General features: G+C 42.0%; 1 protein-coding gene across 1 annotated transcript in view; it reads left to right on the top strand.

Moving 5' to 3' along the window:
- The window catches only part of WDR7 (WD repeat domain 7), an 87,359-nt gene that overhangs the window by 2,279 nt on the left and 62,519 nt on the right, over positions 1-22,561 (top strand). Inside the window, exons 2-16 of the mRNA XM_086628839.1 lie at positions 1,503-1,674; positions 3,062-3,168; positions 3,594-3,672; positions 4,203-4,377; positions 5,398-5,474; positions 8,485-8,604; positions 8,798-8,943; positions 9,621-9,723; positions 10,711-10,852; positions 11,733-11,981; positions 13,505-13,725; positions 14,633-14,828; positions 16,029-16,243; positions 18,973-19,742; positions 20,254-20,342. Of these exons, the coding sequence (XP_086484965.1) occupies positions 1,503-1,674; positions 3,062-3,168; positions 3,594-3,672; positions 4,203-4,377; positions 5,398-5,474; positions 8,485-8,604; positions 8,798-8,943; positions 9,621-9,723; positions 10,711-10,852; positions 11,733-11,981; positions 13,505-13,725; positions 14,633-14,828; positions 16,029-16,243; positions 18,973-19,742; positions 20,254-20,342 (2,861 nt within the window). The remainder of the gene's footprint in view (positions 1-1,502; positions 1,675-3,061; positions 3,169-3,593; positions 3,673-4,202; positions 4,378-5,397; positions 5,475-8,484; positions 8,605-8,797; positions 8,944-9,620; positions 9,724-10,710; positions 10,853-11,732; positions 11,982-13,504; positions 13,726-14,632; positions 14,829-16,028; positions 16,244-18,972; positions 19,743-20,253; positions 20,343-22,561) is intronic.

Here is a 22,561-nt window from a genome sequence, read left to right as displayed (position 1 = left end):
GGAGGTATTTTTGATGCAGAAAGAGGTGATCACAGTGGAGAAGTGGAGTTGTAGTGAGCCTTCCTTACATTCAGGATGACCTTTCTTTTTTCCCTCTGTCATAATTCAGAATTTTTTTCCCCTCTTCTGAAGCGCTCTAAACCAGATTGACATGTCTCTGAAAAAATGCAAACGTTGCTGGGTTGTTCAAGCTAGAAGAATATGTTTGTATCTATAGAAAGACAGGAAAATACACATTTAAAAAAAAATATTTCTTCGGTGAATCCTTCCTTCCTCGCATTCAAGGATGGTATGTTATAAAAACACTGAAGGGGTTGGCAAGCTCGGGCTGTTGCTAACAAAAACATGAGCTTGTTTTGGTGTTCTAATCCTGTGCTAACCCTCCAAACTGTTTTTTATTGCTACAACTTGAGTGTCTGTGATGTTTTCTTTCTCTCCGAAGTTACGATTCAAACACCGTTGTTGTTCTCCGTTTCCCAGTCGCTAAGAAAATGTTGGCTTTGTGACAGATGAGAGTATCTCCGTGTTGTTTGTGTCAATATATTTGAATGTATTACCTGTTGGCATGCAGATGCCCATCTATTTCTTGTTGGGCAGCGGCCAGAATCATAGATAGAATCATGGAATGGTTTGGGTTGGAAGGGACCTCAAAGCTCATCCAGTTCCAACCCCCCTGCCATGGGCAGGGACACCCTCCACTCCACCAGGTTGCCCAAAGCCTCATCCAACCTGGCCTGCATGGTAAATTGTGGTGATCAAAATGGCCTTCAGGTATTAAATAAGCACATCTCGTGCTACTGGAGTTCCTCAAAAGTCTTCTGTTTGAGTGGGGCCGGACACGGGGCCTGGTGGGGACTGGGACGGGGAGAAGGGGGGTCCGTTGTCACAAAATCATCAGCATCAAGGCCACTGGATCGCATCGCACCGTCAGCTTTCGTGCCCAATAAATAAAACCACAGCCTTTCTGGGATGGAAGGTGGCCCCGTGGATCCTGCGGTGTCATGTGTCTCTTAACGAGGCTGTTTCTATCTTTAATTAGCTTTCATTTGATTGATTAGCATCTTTAGCCGCGTGCGTGAGGTGGTGGAACCGTTGGAGTGCGAATTAAGGAACGGCGTTAACCTTGGAAGGGTTTTCCACCTCGAATTTCACGGAACGTGGATACTAGATACTCCAACATAAATTATAAATTTGAAAATTCCATGTCAACGTGCTACTATTCCAACAGAACAGGATTTTTTTCGAGTGTGTCGTTGTCTGTAGCTCCAGAGCCTGTTTTTGACTAAATATTGTTGCATTTCTTTAATCCTTGTGTGAAAATGCGAGGTGATTGTGTTTTATTGGAAGAATGCCATGGATAGCGACTACATTTCTTGGGTTTAAAACATGGATGAAGTCACTTGGGCCTGATTTTTCCAGGTTTCGTGAGGATAAGAGCGTGCTAAGGACGGGAACGACGTGCCTGCTGGGATGTAATGGTTCTTATCTTCTTCACTGGGCAGGCGTGACGGCGGGATGGCGGGGAACAGCCTGGTGCTGCCCATCGTGCTGTGGGGCCGCCGGGCACCCACGCACTGCGTGTCCACCCTGCTGCTCCTGGATGATGCCTCCATCATCGTCACCGGCTGCCACGACGGGCAGATTTGTCTCTGGGACCTCTCTCTGGATTTCGAGGTAAGGCTAAAAGTCTGTCTAATCTTAATTTCTTTGCCTTTCAAGTGCGTGGTGGTGTCACCAGCGTGATTTTATTCTTCGATGCTCCAGGATCTCCCTTGTCCTAGCTCCCACCCTCTCAGGATTGACACCACGCGCTTCCCACGGGGAATATTTTGGATCAGAAAGAGACATTTTTGCTCTTGAACTTTGTTGCTGCTTCTGCAGTAATTTATCATAGAATCATAGAATGGTCAGGGCTGGAAGGGACCTTCAAAGGTCATCTAGTCCAACCCCCCTGCAAGGAACAGGGATATCTCCAACTAGATCAGGTTGCTCAGGGCCTCGTCCAACCTGGCCTTGAACGTCTCCAGGGATGGAGCATCCACCACCTCTCTGGGCAACCTGTTCCAGCGTTCTACAACTCTCATGGTAAAAAATTTTTTCCTATTATCCAATCTGAACCTCCCTCTATTTTAAAACCATTACTCCATTTCTTTTTTTTTTTTTAAGTCATTCCTTCCTCTTTTCTGGAGCTGCTCTAAACTGGTGGTTGCTTTCAAGGTTAGCTGCTTAATGCTGTGTTGTGAAAACACATTCCAGTGATCAGAGGGCTGTACTTAGAAAACTTTTTGAGGTTATTACTTTATTTAACTGGTTTTTTTCCATGCAAACTGGAAGAGAAGAAAGCTAGCAGCAGAGATAAAGGTTGATGATCAATTGTTTTATGGCAGTGGCTGCCCTAGAGTTGAAATGTGTGAGTGTCCTGGAATGGAGTAGCAAAATAATCCTTTCTAGCCCCAAAAAAGCAGCATGCTTCAGGAAAAGTTTATCCTGAATACCTAAAAACCTCAAAGTGTGCAGGTTAACCCCATAAATTATGTTTGTGTCTGGTATATTTAAAAAGCAAGAATGGGAGAAAGCGACTAATCCTTTCTAGAAAGGACAACTGAAGGGCAGTTTTCTTTTTTTAATCTTTAATCTGTGCATGGGCTTTATATATATAAAAATATATATATAATAAATATATGTACATATATAATTAATCTTATTTATGAAGATACAGGTTGTGAACTATACTTGATTGCAGGGGAATGGGGAGAACTATTTTTGCAGTAGAACACAACTTTTTCAGTCAAATTGAGCCGGATTCTGCCTATGATTTAAAATTATCGATGCAAAATGCATTTTTTAGGTAAAACCCTTTTTTTTTCCACGTGCTGTTGCAGCATTCTGTGCAAACTCTTTCAAGATGATGTATCTGCTGCTGTGCTAATTAAATGTGTGTGGATGTATTAACACATATGTATTAACACATATGTATTTATATAATGCATAAAATGGAAATTGGGAATATGGATACGTGCCTGTGGTATTTTTACTTCACATTTTATTTCCCTGATTCTAGATTAATCCCCGAGCTCTGTTGTTTGGTCACACAGCCTCAATTACTTGTTTATCCAAGGCCTCTGCTTCCAGTGAAAAGCAGTATATAGTGAGCGCATCGGAAAGCGGGTGAGTTTCCTGAGGATTTATTAATTTGCACATCTGTTAAATAATGGAAATTGAGAGTAGAGGAGAGATCAGGTGGTTTACACACACGATATTTTTTACTTCACCTAAGTAGATATGGATAGGGATATAATATGGATATTCCAGGTGATGGAATTTCTCCATTGTAGGTTCTGAGTGTGGTGTGATTTTGGGATTCATGGCCTGGAGAGTTTCCCCTTATCTTTGTAGGGAGGAAGAGGTTGTGTAGGTTCAGATAGAAGGACTGGAAATTCAAGTTGATTTTGAGTTTCCTGTGTCCAAATACAGTTCAGATAATCACTAACAAATGGTTCAAATGGTTAAGCTTCTCCCAGCGTAAGTGATTTTTAAACCTTGGAAGACTGAAATATTTTCCACGTAGTTTTAACCTGCCTTTTATATTTTAGGGAGATGTGTCTGTGGGATGTGAACGATGGAAGATGCATAGAATTTACCAAACTGGCCTGTACACACACTGGCATACAGGTTAGTACTTTGTGCAAGTTCCAGAGGTCCTGTTCTATATTGCAGGCATGGATAACTATAGATGAGTTATGAAAAAAGGCTGGTTTATTTCTTTTTAACTTTAATCATGACATTATACTCTTACTGAAGTATCTCATAAATGGTTTATGCTCTATCATCAAACACCCCAGAGCTGGAAATATGTGCTGTGCTTCAGCGTTTGAAAGAAATGTGTCAGAATTAATGAGAGAGGCTGGAAAGAAAGGAGGAAAAGGAGAACATTTTTTGGAGGAGTACTGCCAGGGGAAGGGGGAAGGCTGAGGGAGGCTGCTGTCACAGCAGGAGGTGGGTGTCCAGGGCAAGGATTGCCATGGGAAGGTAACAGGAGAAAAGGAGCCTCTGTAAAAAGCTCTCCTCATCCATGCAGAGTAGTGATTTTTGAACATACCAGCATGAGAATACACTTAGGAAATTATGGTTTTGATTAAAAATGAAGTCATCAATGTCTCACCTGGAAGGTAACTTCTGTGTTTTTGTGACTATCCATTTAGTTCTATCAGTTTACAGTTGGGACACAGCGTGAAGGGAGACTCTTATGCCATGGACATTATCCAGAAATTCTTGTTGTGGATGCTACCAGCCTTGAAGTTCTTTATTCTTTATTATCAAAGATATCTCCTGACTGGATCAGCTCCATGACTATCATTCGATCCGATAGAACACAAGGTAATTATTTTTAGTGCTTTTATTATTTTATTTTATTTTATTATTTTATTTTATTTTGCCTGCCTGTTAGAGAAACACTATTTTCAACTTTTTCAAGAACTAGAATTTTACTTCTTGTGGTCTTGGGCAACACCCAGCAAGTGCTAACCTGTCCCACAAGCAAAGCGTACGTCGTTGTTTCTAGTCCCTGAACAAGAGGCTTTTTCTTTTTTCTTTTTTCTTTTGAATAAAAGCATTTAATAATTATGTTGTAATCCAGATGTTACCCCTTGGATTTCCATCTTGCACCAGGCTGGTCAGGCAGAAACAGGAACATCTGGAAAGTTTGGCTGACACTTGATAGGTTTGGTTTTAGAATCATAGAATGGTTAGGGCTGGAAGGGACCTTCAAAGGTCATCTAGTCCAACCCCCCTGCAAGGAACAGGGATATCTCCAACTAGATCAGGTTGCTCAGGGCCTCGTCCAACCTGGCCTTGAACATCTTCAGGGATGGAGCATCCACCACCTCTCTGGGCAAGAGAGTCTTCACCTTTTGTGAAGGTGATGACTCTAATGGAGTAATTGTGCAGAGATGCCCTTTGGGAACCCACAGCCAAGAGGTGCTGGGGCAGCTGTACAGCTGGAGTTTGCTTCCCACTGGACTCCAGGCATAAGCAAGAAATCTCCTCTGGAGACAGTAACCCCCCGTGCCTTTGGGGAGAGTGGTGGGACAACCCACGCCGCCTGATTGCGATGCTAGAAACAGCTATGACTTCCATTCCCCCTATTTAATTTGAGCCCTAGGATTAATTAGGGAGAGATGGGGATGAGGCTGTAAACACAAAACCATGGAATCTGTGATGGGCTGGAACACCACTTTGCAAAGAAACGTTTGATTCCGAAGCAAACACGTCAGGAATGGTTTGATAAACTTCGATGTCAAGGTCCTCTCGATGGGTTTTGGTACTTGGATGTGCACAAGTGTGCACCAAAATGAAGGTGACCTTGTACTTAGCAGCCTGCTGTTTGTTTTTCCCCAGAGGACACTGTGGTGGCGGTTTCGGTGACTGGCATCCTCAAAGTATGGATAATAACCTCTGAAGTCAGTCGGTTGCAGGTAAGCACAGGCTTCTGAATTGATGATATTTCCTGTTGTGATGGAGGGAGAACTCCTGTTAATGCTGTTTCCTGTTCTTCCAGCTTCCTAATAATTCTGTGTTTTTTTCCTCTTTGCCATTTGTGAAAAAACTTCCTTGCTTTTGCTTTACTGCTTCTTCAAGTTACCAACAGAACTCCTAATGTGAGAAGGATTTCTCATGTTTGACTCCGAGAACTTATTTCAAAATCAAGAGTAGGATGATCTTCAATTTCTACAAATCTTTTTTTTTTATATATTATTTGTACTATATAATGATTTGTGTTAAATATTCTTGTTCATATACAAATATTTTTCTTTTCCAATTCCAGCCCCCTCATGGCAGGGGGGTTGGAACTAGATGGTCTTTGAGGTCCATTCCATTCCATTCCATTCCATTCCATTCCATTCCATTCCATTCCATTCCATTCCATTCCATTCCATTCCATCTTTAAGAGCATAAGAAATGCAGTCGGAGAACTTAATCTTAAAAAAATTGAAGTATTGTGATAAAGTCACTTCCATAATGCCACCACCATAATAAAACATAACCTGGCCTTAACGCAGATATCTGTACTTAATTTTTATTACAGTTTTATTATATTATACTACGTTACTGCTATTATTAAATTTAATATTAAATTTTATCTAGTATTAAATGTAGCATTTTCTTGGAGAAGGATAAGAAGTGGGATGTGGAGATGCCTGGAGAGCTTGCTGAGCAGAGACTACAGTTTTTAGGAATGAATATTCATTATTAGGGATTATCTACAACTCTGTTACTCGGCAGTTCCTGCCTTCCAGCTCGTGAATAAACTCCTTAGAGGAGATTTGCTCCACCTCTCATAGACCTCTGGCAAATTAACTGTTCACAGAAACCTCTTGCAAAAGATAATTTTGCAAGTTATTTTTATTTTGTTTGCTAAACTATTATATTTAGTTTGCTAAACTAAAAAAGTTTCGCAAATCTGGACAAATATCTTTAATCTATGAATAAGCTATTTCTTTTTAATGAACTTGTTTATTTCCAAAATAACTTATAATGCAACAGCAACACAGTTTGCATTAGCTTGGAAGACCACTGTGATGGATGCCTTGCTTTTGACCCCATCAAGGGACACAGGTGGTATTCATGATTTTTTTTTTTTTTGGTTTCGTAGTTTCAAATTTGCTGGTAATATGTTTGCTCTCAAAGGGTTTTCTGGAAACCCTCGTCATGCAGCTAGTGATGTTGTAGCTAACATCACATTTAACACTTACAAAAGGCAGCTGTGAGCAGTAGTGGCTGTTACAAAAGTCAGAAACACAAGGACACAACTAAACCAGAGCTTCTCACAGTCTGGTCCGTTTGGGATGTGGGGAACCTTGAAGGAACCGTGGGCTGAATCTGCTTAGTCTCCGCTGGCTGTCTGGGTGCAAGGTGGTTCTTTGGCAGTGGTGGTACTAAATAGGCACCACTAATCTCCCCAGCTGGGGAATTTGTTAGACTTAAGTGACAAAAGAAGATACCACATGCTCTTGCAGATCTTCTTCTGAGGAATAATAGACTAAGAACTTCTGCAAGTGTTTGGTTTTTCTTTAGAAATTGGCCATCTGGTGTCTTAGGAAATGCTGTAGTCCCTGTTGTCATGTCCCTAAGTTCAATTTGAGCAAGGAAAAAAAAAAAAAAAAAAATCAGCTGGGTATTTTCTTGTCATCTAATTTCCATCTGCATGTGGTTCTGTGTTTCGTTGTTGCCTGTGAAGCTCTGTTCCAGGCACTGGTTGCTGTCACCATCTGGGCACTTAACTGGTTCCTCTGTAGGACAGGGTGCTTGCTCCCCGTTTTGAAGATGAAGGAATAGTATTTCAGGAAAATACTGTCTTGCTGCAGAGGAGTACTCTGTAGCAGAGTAAGGACTTGTGATCTAGGATATCTCAGTCCCCAATTCTGCCTTCTATCTGCCTGACTATCCTGGTTTTCTCTGCCCTGTGCCGACAAGGTGGGTTTTTAGGGTGAACTGGGATAGAGTGGCTTTGCAGACAGGACTTTCTGTAAGCCCCCCGTGAATACCCACAGCAGGACATCTGCAGCCTTCTGTTGTTTCAGCCAGGTTTTTGTGACAGTGAGCCAAACTCTCCAGATGATGAGTGGTGTGGCTGTGCCTTCTTCCTTCAAGGTATCCCAAGTGGGAGTGAACGGGCAGGTGTACAGCGTGGGTTAGCTTGGGAACCAGTTTGTGTGTGCTCTGCATCTGGACAGGTTAGCAGGGACCTCTCTCAGTACAACCAGAAGAGTTTGGCTTGGAGGTGGGCCCAGATTAACGAAGGTACAGCACCCATGTGATGGGCTCGGGCTCAGCGGAGGGTGTTTGGCCAAGTGGTTAAGATCCTTGATGTTTGATAGAGCTGGATTGAATCTCAGAAGAACGTGGTCAGCAGGACTGAATCTTAACCTCTGGCCAAGGGTCAGGCCACAGCTGAAAACATCAAGACATGGTCATGCTGGTCAACACGAGGAGGGCAACGGGCTCGTGTGTTCAGCAGTTCACCCCTGGTCGCAGCTGTGTCCATATGCTAAATAAAAGGGATAACCTCCAGTTGGTCTTTTTTTTTTTTTTTTTTTTTGACTCTTCAAGCCAATTTCTCAACCATCACTTTTTTTAGTTCTGCTCTTGTGCATGCTCTTGGGACAGTCTGCAGAGCTGACTATTGATTCTATGATTCTATGACTATATATCTCCCAGGAAAGTTGGTGTTCAACATATGATACGCTCACAGGAGTAGAAAAATAAAACATAAAGAGTTCATTTCAGTTAAAATTTGCTGAAGCATCGAGAAGCTTGTGACCTGAGGAAAGTTAAAACCACCAAGAAATGTTGGTTTTTTTTTTAAAGGTGACGTTATTGCAGAAGTTAGTATGGCTCTATTTAATTTCAGATTTATGATTTTAAATAAAACACAGTTAATCCAATGTTGGGTTTGTTTGTTTGGGTTTGTTTTTTTTTTTTTAGGATACAACGCCAGTATTTGAAGAGGAGTCCAAACCTATTTACTGTCAGAACTGTCAAAGCGTTTCTTTCTGCGCGTTTACCCAGCGGTCGTTACTGGTGGTGTGTTCCAAATACTGGAGGGTAAGGCTGGCTGGAAAACACCTGCCTGCTTTTCACTGTAAAACTTGATTTAATTAAAAATTCCCAGTAAGGCATTTAGATCAAGATGCTCCAAGTCCTTTTAATGCATCTGTATTGAAACTGAGCTTAACTGCTGCCTGGGCATTTTGATCTGCAATTGGTTAATGGCTGACTTTTTCCTGTTTCTTTTCAGGTTTTTGATGCTGGAGATTATTCCCTCTTATGTTCAGTCCCCAGTGAAAACGATCAGACCTGGACTGGTGGCAACTTTGTGTCAGCTGATAAAGTGGTTGTATGGACCGAAGCTGGGCAAAGTTTCATATATAAATTACCAGCCAGGTAAGTCAGCAAGGAAATACCCTGTTTCTTTAGTGCTTGAGATAAAATCATGAGTAAGTTTGAATATTGAGTAGCTTTGGCTTTGATTTTGTTACCAAATCACATGGATGTTGCAGAAACTGGTATTCCATGAGCACATTTTAGAGTGTTTGTCTCCTAAACGTGTCATGTTGGAGCAGTGCTCAGTAAATTGTATTGCCTCAACAATTTACAAGTAAATTGTTTTGCCTCAACTGTCTCTTTTTCACTTCCTAATGGAGCTGTGCCATGGGAAGAGTTGTGTTTTGCTGAAATTAAATATCATTTCAATATTGCATTAACCAGGTCCAAATAAGGGAGAAATAAGGTTTTTCTGTATGGAGTAGAATGTAAATGTTGGTTGTATTTTTGTAACAGGGAACTCTTTCAGCCCACTAAGGGAAGGCACAGACAGCTGAGTTTGGGCAAGTCAGTGTGAAAATATAAAATGAATTTAAAATTAGGTATCAAAGAGGTTAAATAAATGTAGAATGACAAAAGTAAAATGGAAACTTCTCTGGTTTTCTTCTGCCACCTTCATGACGTGCAAACATCTCCTTGTTCTGGATAGAGATACAGTTTTATCTCGGAGATTCTTGAATATTCTCACGTAAATATTTTTGAAGATTTTATTCCTTCCTCTTTGTTCTTATCCTCAGCTGCCTACCAGCCAGTGATTCGTTCCGCAGAGATGTGGGGAAAGCAGTAGAAAATTTAATTCCACCTTTATTGTACAGTGTGTTGGACAGAGCAGATAAACAGGTAAAATATATTTCTTTGGGATTTCTTTTAAGGAGAGCATTTCTCTTTTAGAGAGTTGAAACATGCATACATCATGGCCAGTTCCTCTCTTTCGACGTAGACCTTCAGGATTCCTGCTTTTCCTAGAGAAAGCAGGCATCTAGGAGGATAACAGATGCAATATCCCTGCTTTTGGTTTGGTTTGATTCTTGTTGCTTTTCAAATAAATGCAGAGATGAGGTCAAGTGAGTATTGAGTTCCTGTCTACTAACAGTTTATCATTCTTCAATGCCTGGAGACTTGTTGTGATGCTCGTGATGATTAGGCAATGACTGAGCCAGAGCTTTTAGAATCACAGCTTGGAATTTGAAAGCTTAAATCCTTGAAAAATAAAGAAAATCTGCTTTTGTAGGCCAGAGTTCTCTGAGCTACGCTTCGTTTTTATATTTTATGTGTCTGCCATAAACTTACATATATCATACAGCAGTCTCAGATTAGTACTCACACCTGTACCACTAGGTGTAAGTAACTGATTTATAATGCTACTATTCCACAACTTTTGTAGGAATGCTTTTTTTAGTCTTAACTATTTAATCTCTTGCCAAATTTGGACACTGAAACATTTATATATTTGGTGATTTTATTCTTTATGTTGTTCTTTCCTGAGTAGTGTGTCTTCAGCTCACCATTGCAGTTAGAACGTTAACAATTTTAGAATATAAACATGCATGCATGTATAAAATATTCTAAATATGGAGGTATTTGGAACAAAACCAAATATATGTTAAATTTTTTTTTCCTTCTCTCTAAACCTGTGATTTGTTTTGTAACTAACCAGCTTCTTCTGATTGGTATTGCTGTATTTATTCTTCCTCCTATAAGAAAGATAAAGCACAAAGTAGCTAATTTTTGTTCTTTTAAAAGGTCCGGTGGATTATGTGGGGAAAGTAAATTCTGAGGTTAGTACATGCTTTGCATGTGTTCTGAAGTTGTTTATTTTTTTAACAGCTACTAATATGTCCTCCAGTTACCCGATTCTTTTATGGACATAGGGAGTTTTCCTATAAACTGTTAATCCAAGGAGACTCTTCAGGGAGACTGTGTATTTGGAGTGTGCCTGATACTCTTGAACAACAAGATAGTGCAAAAGGTATACCTAATTAACAGTCTCGTTGCCAAGGCTTTTAATGAGCATCTCTATTTTTTTATTCTGTGTTTTGTTGCTGGATAAGGCACTGCTGCTTTTCTTACAAATCCTGGAAGGTGGTTTGTTTGGTTTTTTTTTTTCACTTGTTTGCTTCTTCTAAGAGTTATAATAACTTGATTTTTTTCATGTGTGATCAAAATCTTCATTTACTCTGAATATTTTCCAGGGATGAAGTTTTAACTGGTTTTTTTTCCCCAAATACTAGCTATGGTCACTGCTGTCTGCCTGTTGAACTTCCTTTTGTAGCTTAATCATAGAATCATAGAATGGTTAGGGCTGGAAGGGACCTTCAAAGGTCATCTAGTCCAACCCCCCTGCAAGGAACAGGGATATCTCCAACTAGATCAGGTTGCTCAGGGCCTCGTCCAACCTGGCCTTGAACGTCTCCAGGGATGGAGCATCCACCACCTCTCTGGGCAACCTGTTCCAGTGTTCTACAACTCTCATGGTAAAAAATTTTTTCCTAATATCCAATCTGAATCTACCTCCCTCTATTTTAAAACCATTACCCCTTGTCCTATCACAACAGGCCCTCCTGAACAGCCTCGTAAATCATATCGTCTTCCAGTTCTTACATACAGAACCATTTAGCTTGGGAAGACCTTGTATTGTTTCCACGTGTTGTAGCTTCACTCACCTAGTCAGTAAATTAATCTCCAGAATCTAACTTTGACTTTGACCAAACGTGGTGTGTTTAAGCTTTGAGATCTTAGAAAACCTTTCCTGATTTCCATTCTTTCTTTTTTTTTATTTAAAAATAAATCCTCCTCCCACTTCACCCCTTCCTCTTTTTTTTTTTTTTTTTTTGTTTCTTTTTCAACAGGCCTGCAAACAACAACTTCAATATCCCTCCAGGAAGCTTTTGATAAACTTACTCCTCGCCCTGCTGGGATTATAGACCAACTAAGCTTGATACCAAACCTCAACGAACCGCTGAGAGTTACGGCCAGCGTGTACATCCCGGCGCACGGGCGCCTGGTGTGCGGCCGCGAAGACGGCAGCATCGTCATCGTGCCGGCGACGCAGACTGCCATCGTTCAGCTGCTGCAGGGAGAGCACATGCTTAGGAGAGGTAGGCCAGTAAACTTTTTGGAAAGCACACTGGGATTACTGGGTGCGCCCGACACGAGGTACGCTGCGGCAAGAAGTAATTTCGCAAAGTCAGCGTTAAGGGGTTTTCCAAGTAGAAATCATGTCACTGTTTTCTTAGCAATTCTGATGCTTGCATCAGTTTGGGTGGGGGTCCCTGCACTGGAAAGCCTGGAATATTGGATTTTTGAGATGCAGCAGCCAACATGTGGCAGGGGACATCTCCTGTCTCTTCCAAACTTTTCTGGGTGCTGCGTTCAGCTGAGCTATTGGCGGGTCTGTGAAGATCTTTGTGGGAAAATAACACATAGAATCATGGAATGGTTTGGGTTGGAAGGGACCTCAATGATCATGGAATCATGGAATGGTTTGGGTTGGTAGGGACCTCAATGATCATGGAATCATAGAATGGTTTGGGTTGGAAGGGACCTCAAAGCTCATCCAGTTCCAACCCCCCTGCCATGGGCAGGGACACCCTCCACTACACCAGGTTGCCCAAAGCCTCATCCAGCCTGGCCTGGAACACTGCCAGGGATGGGGCAGCCACAGCTTCTCTGGGCAACCTGTGCCAGTGCCTCACCACCCTCAGAGTGGAAAATTTCTTCCTTATGTCCAATCTAAATCTCCCCTCTTCCAATTTAAATCCATTGCCCCTTGTCCCATCACTACATGCCCTTGTAAAAAGTCCCTCTCCAATGTACATATGAGCTTCAGTTATATACAAGGCTGCTGGTTGTACTGTTTCCTTTATAGAACTTTATACAAAAATGATTTTTTTTTCACAATAATGGGGTTGGATTGCCTCGAAGTTGATATATTATTCCACAAATAGATGTTGGTGGTTTTTGGTAGTTCTTAGTTTTTCTAAGCATCTTTTGCAATAATTAAATCATTCTCATTCCAACTTTTTAACTCATGTGTTTGATCTCACTGAACAGAAGACTCACCGTTCTTGCTCTGCGCTCACAAAAATGATTTTCCTTTCGTGAATTTAAATTTAATGTCAATTCCAGAAGCATCAAATGCGTAACTGGCTTGCATGCCAGTGTTGTGGCTAGTGCAGAGTAAGATTGTGCAATTTTCCTGGTACTGGTCCTTTTGGTCATAATCTTGGATGAATTAATGTTTGATGAGAAAGGGAATTGGGTGTTTTTTTCACATCTTTGGCCTTTTCACACTTTTTTTTTCCCTGGGAATATTTTTTGGGCAAGGAGATGGCTGTTTTTAAGACAGCTGAATTACTTTAAGGTTATACAACAAGACAAAAGGAATCATTCAGTCCATGTCCAGTAGAAAAATATTATGAATATTTTAAAAAACACCAGGCTAATTCTGTAAGAACTTACGTCACAAATTGTAGTATGTCTGGTTTTGTTTTTTTCTTTTTGAATCAAGAATAGTCTTTTGGATTGTTTACTGTTCTATTGAGTTAATTTTCTTTTCTCTATCCTTTTTTTTTCCTTTCCCTTTTCTTTTCCCCCTTTCACTCCCTACCCAATTTCTCAGGCTGGCCACCTCACCGGACTCTCCGAGGCCATCGAAACAAAATTACGTGTTTACTGTATCCTCATCAGGTTTCTTCTCGTTATGATCAAAGGTATTTGATCTCAGGTGGCGTGGATTTCTCAGTCATCATATGGGATATCTTTTCTGGAGAGATGAAACATATCTTCTGTGTACATGGTGGAGAAATTACACAGCTTCTAGTTCCACCAGAAAACTGTAGTGTAAGTTTATATAATCTGTCTGATAACCTGTCTCACACTTTCCATGAATGGTCCAGGTCCTCCAATCCTTGCTGGGAGTGTGAATGTAACATGAAATACTGCAGATTTAGCACTGACCCAGTGTTTAACCCCTGCAGGAACTTTTTAAGAGCTTAATTGTGCTGTTAATCTTGGGTTTGGTCACATCATGCTTTAGCTACAGAAAGGATTCAAGGTAGTGGAAAAACTGGATATTAAACCCCAGGAAATGCTTGATGTTTTCTGATGTACAACGTTAGCAGTGGGAGAGGATTTCCACAACACAATGGGAGAGGCAAGCATTCCCCACCACTTAGCCCATAGGTTTTAAAGGCAATTTTGTCTTTTTCAACGTGGTTGAATAAGTAGAATTTAATTAACTAAATGGCATTGATTTACTTGAAAACTGCGGTTTCTCCTTTTTTTTTTGCTCAACAAAACAGGCTCTAATGCCTGTTTGCTCTTTGTGGTGTGCAAGAGGTTGGATTCAGGAGAATTTCTGGAAGCAAAATACTGTTTCTAGTGACCTCAGTGAGTTTAGCCATGAACTTCCCTGCCTGGTTTTTGGTTATTTTTGATTGCCATGCTTGGGCCAGTGAAGAAGAGATTATTAAATGCAAACTCTCTGCATTATGATTAAGATCATAGAATCATAGAATGGTCAGGGCTGGAAGGGACCTTCAAAGGTCATCTAGTCCAACCCCCCTGCAAGGAACAGGGATATCTCCAACTAGATCAGGTTGCTCAGGGCCTCGTCCAACCTGGCCTTGAACGTCTCCAGGGATGGAGCATCCACCACCTCTCTGGGCAACCTGTTCCAGTGTTCTACAAGATTGATTTTCTTTTTTTTTTTTTCTTCTTCTTTTTTTATTTTTCCTCCTTTTATCAGGCAAGAGTCCAGCACTGTGTTTGCTCTGTTGCCAGTGATCACTCCGTAGGTCTTCTGAGCCTGCGGGAGAAAAAATGCATCATGCTGGCATCCCGTCACCTTTTCCCTATTCAAGTGATAAAATGGAGACCTTCTGATGACTACCTGGTGGTAGGATGTTCAGATGGCTCTGTGTACGTCTGGCAAATGGATACTGGTAAGGCTAAGTTCAAAGATGTTGATTAAACAATTTAAAAAAAAAATATATATATATTATAGTTGTCTGTAAGTTGCATCTGAGAGAAGAGTCTAAATTTTTTTGCGCGTTTATATTTGGAAATTTAGCACTCCACGTATTCCTCAAATTTGTAGATGGTGTGAACTTTTGTTAAATCCATATTTTAGTATTTGAAACAACTCATTTAGGTTTGGAGAAGTGCAGCTTGCTGTGACTAGCATCTCCTCAAACATTTTCCTAGTTAACTGTAGCAAGACCAGTTAAAGTGTTGGCACTTAGTGTCTTACCGGTTTGGTAGGACAGTTACCTACCAGTTAGGTAGGTAGTCACCTATTGGTGACTGTGGTTCCTCAGCAGTTTTCGTGACAGCTTGGTGTAGAAGTGCAGCACCTTGAATCTACAGTAGTTTTCTTCTCTGCAGAGTGAAAAAAAAGTGTTGGTCTTGTTTTTCTGTATTGTTTGTTTTGTTGCTTGGGTTTTTTAGAAGAAACTAAACCCGAGCCTTAGCAGAATGGGTAACAAGGCATCAAAGAAAAGCAGCTTTGTTACAGAAAATCTTGTGATATTTTGAAAGGGAGAAAGTGAGGGGAAAATACACCAAAATATACCCAGTGTGTAATTACCTTTTTAACTCCTTAGCACGCTTAAGGAAAAAAAAACCCCACAAACCTGCAATAATTCCTGGGTATTATTTTCAGCTCATTGTGAAAACTAGATGAGAATTGGTTCTTACCAAAGCTCTAGGAAGCAAAGAGGAACCTGAGATCCATCATGGCAAATTTTAACCCACACAAGTAGTTGGGTGAGAGAGAGAAATCAAGGTGGTTGGAAACAGCCTTCTGCTAAAGGCTGAGCAACTGCAGTCATCGCACTCTGCTCAGTACGGGATCGCGTTGTGAGTTTTTTAAATTTTCCTTGATTTCTGTTAATGTGGTTTTTCTTCCACACTTCAGCTTCATGGAAATGTAGGAAAAATCCCATCTCCTTAGGAATACTGGTTCTAAAACCAGCAGTTAACACAACGGAAAGTTTTACCCATCGCATCCCGCGGCGTAAAATCTTTTCACGCCGCGGGATGCGATGCGTCGTACGATGTACGACACGAGTCGTCGGCCTTGGGATATTTTGGCCACTCCGAGTCGTTTCTCCTTCAACTCCTGCCTTCCAAAACACGTGCAGGTGCGCTGGACCGGTGCGTGATGGGCATCACGGCCGTGGAGATCCTGAGCGCCTGCGACGAGGCGGTGCCGGCGGCCGTGGACGCGCTGAGCCATCCCGCCGTCAACCTGAAGCAGGCCATGACCCGGCGCAGCCTGGCTGCTCTGAAGAACGTGGCACACCAGAAGTTGCAGACTCTGGCCACCAACCTGCTTGCCTCCGAAGCCTCCGACAAGGCAAGTTGTGCCTCACTTGGTCTGGTTGTGATGCTGCACCTGAAGCATTTATGTCCATGGCAGGGGGGTTGGAACCAGATGGTCTTTGAGGTCCCTTCCAACCCAACCCATTCTGTGATTCTATAAATAATTGGATAAAATACGGGAAGTCTTCATGCTTGTGATGGAAAGGTTGTGATCCAAAGCGCCCTGAAATTTTAAGGGAAAGACCTGAAGTAGCGTTACCTGGTCTTGGGTCAGTCCTAGGAGTTCCCTTTCCTTAAACAATCAGCCTTCTTCAGCGGCGTTGTGCAGTTTCCAATGCAGTTGGTGTTATAGAATCACAGAACGGGTTGGGTTGGAAGGGACCTCAAAGATCATCCAGTTCCAACCCCCCTGCCATGGGCAGGGACACCCTCCACTACACCAGGTTGCCCAAAGCCCCATCCAACCTGGCCTTGAACACCTCCAGGGATGGGGCAGCCACAGCTTCTCTGGGCAACCTGTTCCAGTGCCTCACCACCCTCTGAGGGAAAAATTTCTTCCTTAGATCTAATCTAAATCTCCCCTCTTTCAGTTTAAATCCATTGTCCCTTGTCTTATCACTACACATCCTTGTAAAATGTCCCTCTCCAGCTTTCCAGTAGGCCCCCTTTAGGTACTGGAAGGTCTCCCGGGAGCCTTCTCTTCTCCAGGCTGAACAGCCCCAACTCTCTCAGCCTGTCTTCATAGCAGAGGTGCTCCAGCCCTCTGGTCATCTTCGTGGCCTCCTCTGAACCTGCTCCAGCAGCTCCATGTCCTACATGTGTTTATTTAGACACAAAACTTTCCCATTTCCATGGATGCTGCTGAGTACAAGAGGTTACTTACCAATCTGAGCGATGAGTAAATGCTCCTACTAAGAGCTCTGGCAAGCAGATAATGTCAGAACAAGAAGAGTTGTTGAAATATTAGAGCAATAGCTGGGTGGTGAGCCTGTACCTGAGTCCCTGGAGTCAGAGGATGATTTTTCTCCATCCTGGTTGTTAATGAGCAAGCTACGAGTACCTTAAATATTTTGAGGTGTGAGGAAGTTGCTTTTTTAACGACTAGTAGTGAGCTTTTTTTTCTGAATTGGTATCTCACAATAGGAAATAACTTGGATTTCAAGTTAGGTAAGGAATAGGAAAGTTAGTACAGTGTAAAAAAATTTAGGGAACTTCAGTATGGAGGCTAGAAGAGCACGAGAGTTAGTTTGGAATGTCCTGTTCAAGTGAAGTCCTCACCTTGGGAGGTTTTTATGAACTTTGTCACTCACAGAATATGACCCCTGGCTTTTAAATTTTTATCTTTCTGTTAATTTTTCACTTCCTTCTACTAATCCTTATCTCGAAGGAACTGGGAAAAACGTCCTTGCAGTTGCTGCCCTGAGCAGCTTGCTCTGGTGGCTGCTTAGTCATTCCATGTCCTGCCCACATCTGCTCTTACTGGTGGCTCCAGTACTCTACCGTTCATCACGACTTTTTTCCTAATAGATCGGTCAGAGCAGACAGCTATTCATTTGTTGAGTCTGCCAATGCCATTCAAAAATGTCCCTTGAGTCCAAACCAAATAAACAACCTCTTCTTCTCACTTTTGTTGTCTTTTTTGTAAAACCAGCTCACGAGGTGCTGGTAGTCTGGGCTGCGAGCAGCAGAGAGCAGCAGAGCTCTGCTCCCAGCGCCCCGCTGCCGTGGCTTTTCTCCTTTCTTTTCTTTCTTTTGCCACCTTGTCTTGGATCTTCTGTTTGGAAAAGAAATGCCACTTGTCCAAAGCATTCCTTAGAACATCATCATGGTGTTTCTACAAATACACGTGTGCTCAGACTCGTGCGCTGCTGTTCCTGCCCCATCCAGTACGACCAGTCACGGACGTTCCGTACGGGTGTTGCGCTTGTCCGTGCTGTGCAAATGGCTGGGCTTTGTGTGCAGGTTCCTCACGTCTAGTGAAGGTATTGCTACCTAAAAAGTGGAGATTTGCTACCTAAAAAGTGGAGATTTGCTACCTAAAAAATGAAGATTTGCTACCTAAAAAGGCGTGATACATAGCACAGCAAGATGCGTTTTATACCGGAGCTTAATGGTGATTAATAACTGAAATATTTTGGGTTGATTGGTGCTTTGAATTTAATTTTGACCCTTAGCAGAGACCATTTCGTAAGAAGTTACCTACATTAAATTTGGAGAAAATAACTAGAATTTGAAAAGAAATAAGGAGTATGTGAATAAACGAGCGTGTTGTCGAACGCAATTTGCTGCTAATATTTATCGGCATTTAATTACTTCTGTTCTGGTTTCAATTATCCATTATTTGCTTCTCATGGCAGATTTATTTCATAAGCCTACTTAATTCCTTCTTGGAGTTGACCACGGGAGAAGGAGCAGAATTTGGCTTTTTGCTCTGTAGGCCCTGGCTGTTTGTCTGCCCTGCCCTGCAGCTCCTCCAAGAAATGTAGGAACAGGGAGCCAGGAGGATGTTTGATTTTTTTCTTTTTTTTGTCCAAATCCCTGTGAAAATGTGAATTTGCCTTCTGGTAGTGCCTTAACTTCATGACATAAGTGAAATGAATTTTAATTTGAGGAAAGAATCAAGTTTTCTGTTCAAAGATTCTCTTTTTCACTTGGTTGAGGAAACCACTTGAGCATAATTTTGTGTTGGTTATGGAGAGAATCAAGTTCTCGCAATCCTTCAAAATTTCAATCTGTTTGTGGGGTTTTTTTTGTTTGTTTTAGGGGAATTTACCTAAATATTCCCATAACTCCCTGATGGTTCAAGCTATAAAGACCAACTTAACAGATCCAGATATCCACGTGCTCTTCTTTGACGTGGAAGCCCTGATTATCCAGCTCCTGACGGAAGAGGCCTCCAGACCCAACACTGCCCTCATTTCTCCCGAAAATTTACAGAAAGCCTCCGGCGGCTCCGACAAAGGAGGTTCCTTCTTGACTGGTAAACGAGCAGCAGTCCTCTTCCAGCAGGTCAAGGAAACGATCAAAGAGAATATAAAAGAGCATCTTCTTGATGATGAAGATGAGGATGAAGAAGCGGTACGACAGAGGAGAGAAGACGGTGACCCGGAATATCGCTCTAGCAAATCTAAACCGTTAACTTTATTAGAATATAATCTAACCATGGATACAGCAAAGCTTTTTATGTCCTGTCTTCATGCCTGGGGTCTGAATTCTGTTCTAGATAAGCTTTGCCTCGATCGCCTTGGGATGCTTAAGCCCCACTGCTCGGTGTCCTTCGGCCTCCTGTCTAGAGGAGGCCACATGTCCCTGATGCTCCCCGGTTACAACCAGCCCGTCGGCAAAGCGTCCCGTGATGGTGTGGAGTTAGGGAGGAAAATGTCTGTTACAGAAGGACTGGGAAAGGGGACGTACGGGGTGTCGCGCGCCGTCACCACCCAGCATCTCCTCTCCGTCATCTCGTTGGCCAACACGCTCATGAGTATGACCAACGCCACCTTTATCGGAGACCACATGAAGAAAGGTCCCACCAGGTACGGCAAAAATTCACTGGAAGTCATGATAAGTTTCTTTCGGAGTCCTCTCTGGTTTATTTTGTTTCATTTTGTTGGGGGCTTTGTGTTAAACACCTATGGAAACCCTTAGGACCGAGGTGGAGCTGAGTGTATTTCTTCTCAAATAGAGGAATTTTTGGATGCCAGGATAACTGCTTTGAATGGAGTTACGTAACTTAGAATGTTTGTAGAGCATGGAGTTGTGTCAATGTACACACTGGTAGGTCTGGTTTTGTCCTCCTTTTTAGTGCTTATTGTTTTTAAAGAGTTTTTGTGACGAGTGGGTCAAATTTTAAATAAATCAGAACATACAGAAGGAACCTTTTATTACCAAAAAATAAATTGTAAATGAGATAGTGATGAAACAACAGAACAAAAAAAACCTATCTTTAGCAAATAATATCTCTCTTTTTATTTCTTTTTTTTTTTTTTCTTTTCTTCTCTCCTCCCCTGTCCTCCATCTCCCTCTTCATGTCTGTTTTGTGTTTAGGCCACCTAGGCCAGGCACTCCTGAGATGTCCAAGGTGAAGGCACCCCCTCCTGTGGCAAGTCCTGCAGCCCAAGGACAAATTAAGCAAGGTAAACATCACTTGCTTCGCACCAGTTTGGGATGGCATTGCAGCTCTTGAAGTTCCCACCTTACTAGCAGGTGATGGAAGCGTTGCTAGCTTCCACGTGGGAGGAGAAAGTCGTGTAATATTCTAGATAAAAATTTTAATGACTAAGACCTTTTTAAGAATTAATGTAAGATGTTGATACTGTCATAAGGCAACTGTCCTGCTGGGACTGGGGAGAGGGAGGAGGAGGAGAAGGAGGAGGAGGAGAAGGAGGAGGAGGAGAAGGAGGAGGAGGAGAAGGAGGAGGAGGAGAAGGAGGAGGAGGAGAAGGAGGAGGAGGAGGAGAAGGAGGAGGAGGAGGAGGAGGGAGCACCTTCCTACTCACTCCCTGAAGTTGAGCTGCTGTTTGATGGAGCAATGAGCTGCTCCTTTTAATGCCAAATACCCTTCAGGACTTATTGACATTTCCTTTGAAATTTGCAATTCTCTTTTAATTATTAATACTCTGGTTTTTCAACCTGTATGAATACAGAGGAACTTGCCATTTGTAAAACGATTGCATTTTGCAAAATAGAAATACCACTGTGGTGTTTACTGCAATGTAGGAGCTTGGAAGATGGTACCTTAAAGACATCTGTGCATCTTTGAATTTAATCTTTAAACTGTGTAACTCCTCGTGGTGGAGAGCTTATAAACACAACAAGGAACTTGCACATCAACCGTGTGATTTCCTTTACTCACAAAAAAAAAAAAGGAGATGTTTATATCAGAGGAGGAAACTTGCCCATCAGCAACATTTATTTATCCTTCTCCTAAATATAAATATTAATTCCCTGTGATCTTTGGTTGGAAAAGGAAAATCAGTTTCAGGAGTGGTACATGTCAAGCTTTTTTTCGTGCTGAAGGGTGCTGCATAACTAGAGAAGTAGCAGTCAACAACAACAAGCAGAAATCAAAAAAAAAAAAAATAAATCAAGGCTCTTGTCTCAACGTGTGGGGCTTGTTCTGGTTTTTTGGTTTGTATTTTTTACAGGTGTTTAATTTTCCTCTTTGGAAGATGATTATTGGAAAGGTCAGGGTTTCTCAGAGGTGGTGTTTATACAGCAAATTCAGTGCGAGAAAAAACCAGTTGTCACAGAGAGGGTCTGTGTCTGGTTTTTTTTTTTAAAAGATATAGTTCTGATGTGTTTTTTTTTTTCTTTCCCAGTTGGCAGCTATGTCATTTTTCTTTTAAATAGCTTTGCCAATTTTGGTGATAGACATACTTCTGGTGGAAGTTACTTACTTCACGAGTAACAATTGCTAAAAATTAAATTCTGTGTGCGGTCAAAAATACAGAAAAACCACTCCTGTTCCTAAAATTGAGGTCTTTTGCCCTGTCTGGTGGCATGTCTTGCATGCTGCTGGGAGCAGATGGGTTGGTTTGACTGGTCCTCTTAGGTGAGAAGTTTCCTCAGGGTCTTACCTTTACACCCCGTGGTGCACTTCTTGCAGTGTCTTGGTACTCAAAGATTTCTGGTGCTCTTACTCTTAATTAGAGATACAATTAATGAATTTTATGACGTGCTTGAGCTCCATCAATTCGTCCTGAGACGACCACAGCTCCGTGCTACTCAGCTACTGGCCCAGCTCCTTCTGTTAGTGGTCGTTGTGGTCACTGATGTTGGAATGGAGCGAGCAACTACAACAAAACGAGGCAAAAAAAGAACCTTCACAGTAAGATTTTAGTTTCAGTGCGGGGTGGTTCTGTTTGTTTTTTTTTTTTACAAACAACCTTTTTCGTTAAATAAATAGCTTTTTAGCTGCATCTCGTGTCACGGAGTGATTTATGCCAGTTGTCCTGTCACTGTACACGTGCCAACTGCCTGGAAAGTATGGAAGAAGTGGGTTTGCTGCAGCTGTCCCACAAAAGTGACAAAAGAAGTTCACTGCGTGAAAAGCAAACGGCCCATTCGGAAGACACCGCTAATCGGGTCGGGAGCTTCAACCCATTGTTGTTCCGCCAACGGAATAAAGAGGGGGATTAATTTGGAGATGCTGGTGCATGGACATATGGTGATTTCTCTATAGGAAGGAAGTGTCACATAGTGACCCCCTAAACCTCCACCTCGACCTCGGGTTGTGGCCCGCGTGGGCCATAAGGTCTGCGCGTCTTTTCCTGGAGATCCGTGGAGTCAACGAAGCGTCAGTGGGAGTCTGATGGTTTGAACTGCTTTTTAAATTACACTTGGACCAAAAAAT

Source organism: Tauraco erythrolophus, chromosome Z (assembly GCF_009769465.1).
Source record: "Tauraco erythrolophus isolate bTauEry1 chromosome Z, bTauEry1.pri, whole genome shotgun sequence".
Lineage (NCBI taxonomy): Eukaryota > Metazoa > Chordata > Aves > Musophagiformes > Musophagidae > Tauraco > Tauraco erythrolophus.
The sequence above is the reverse complement of the archived record's forward strand: the minus strand, read 5'-3'. Positions and strand labels throughout refer to the sequence as shown.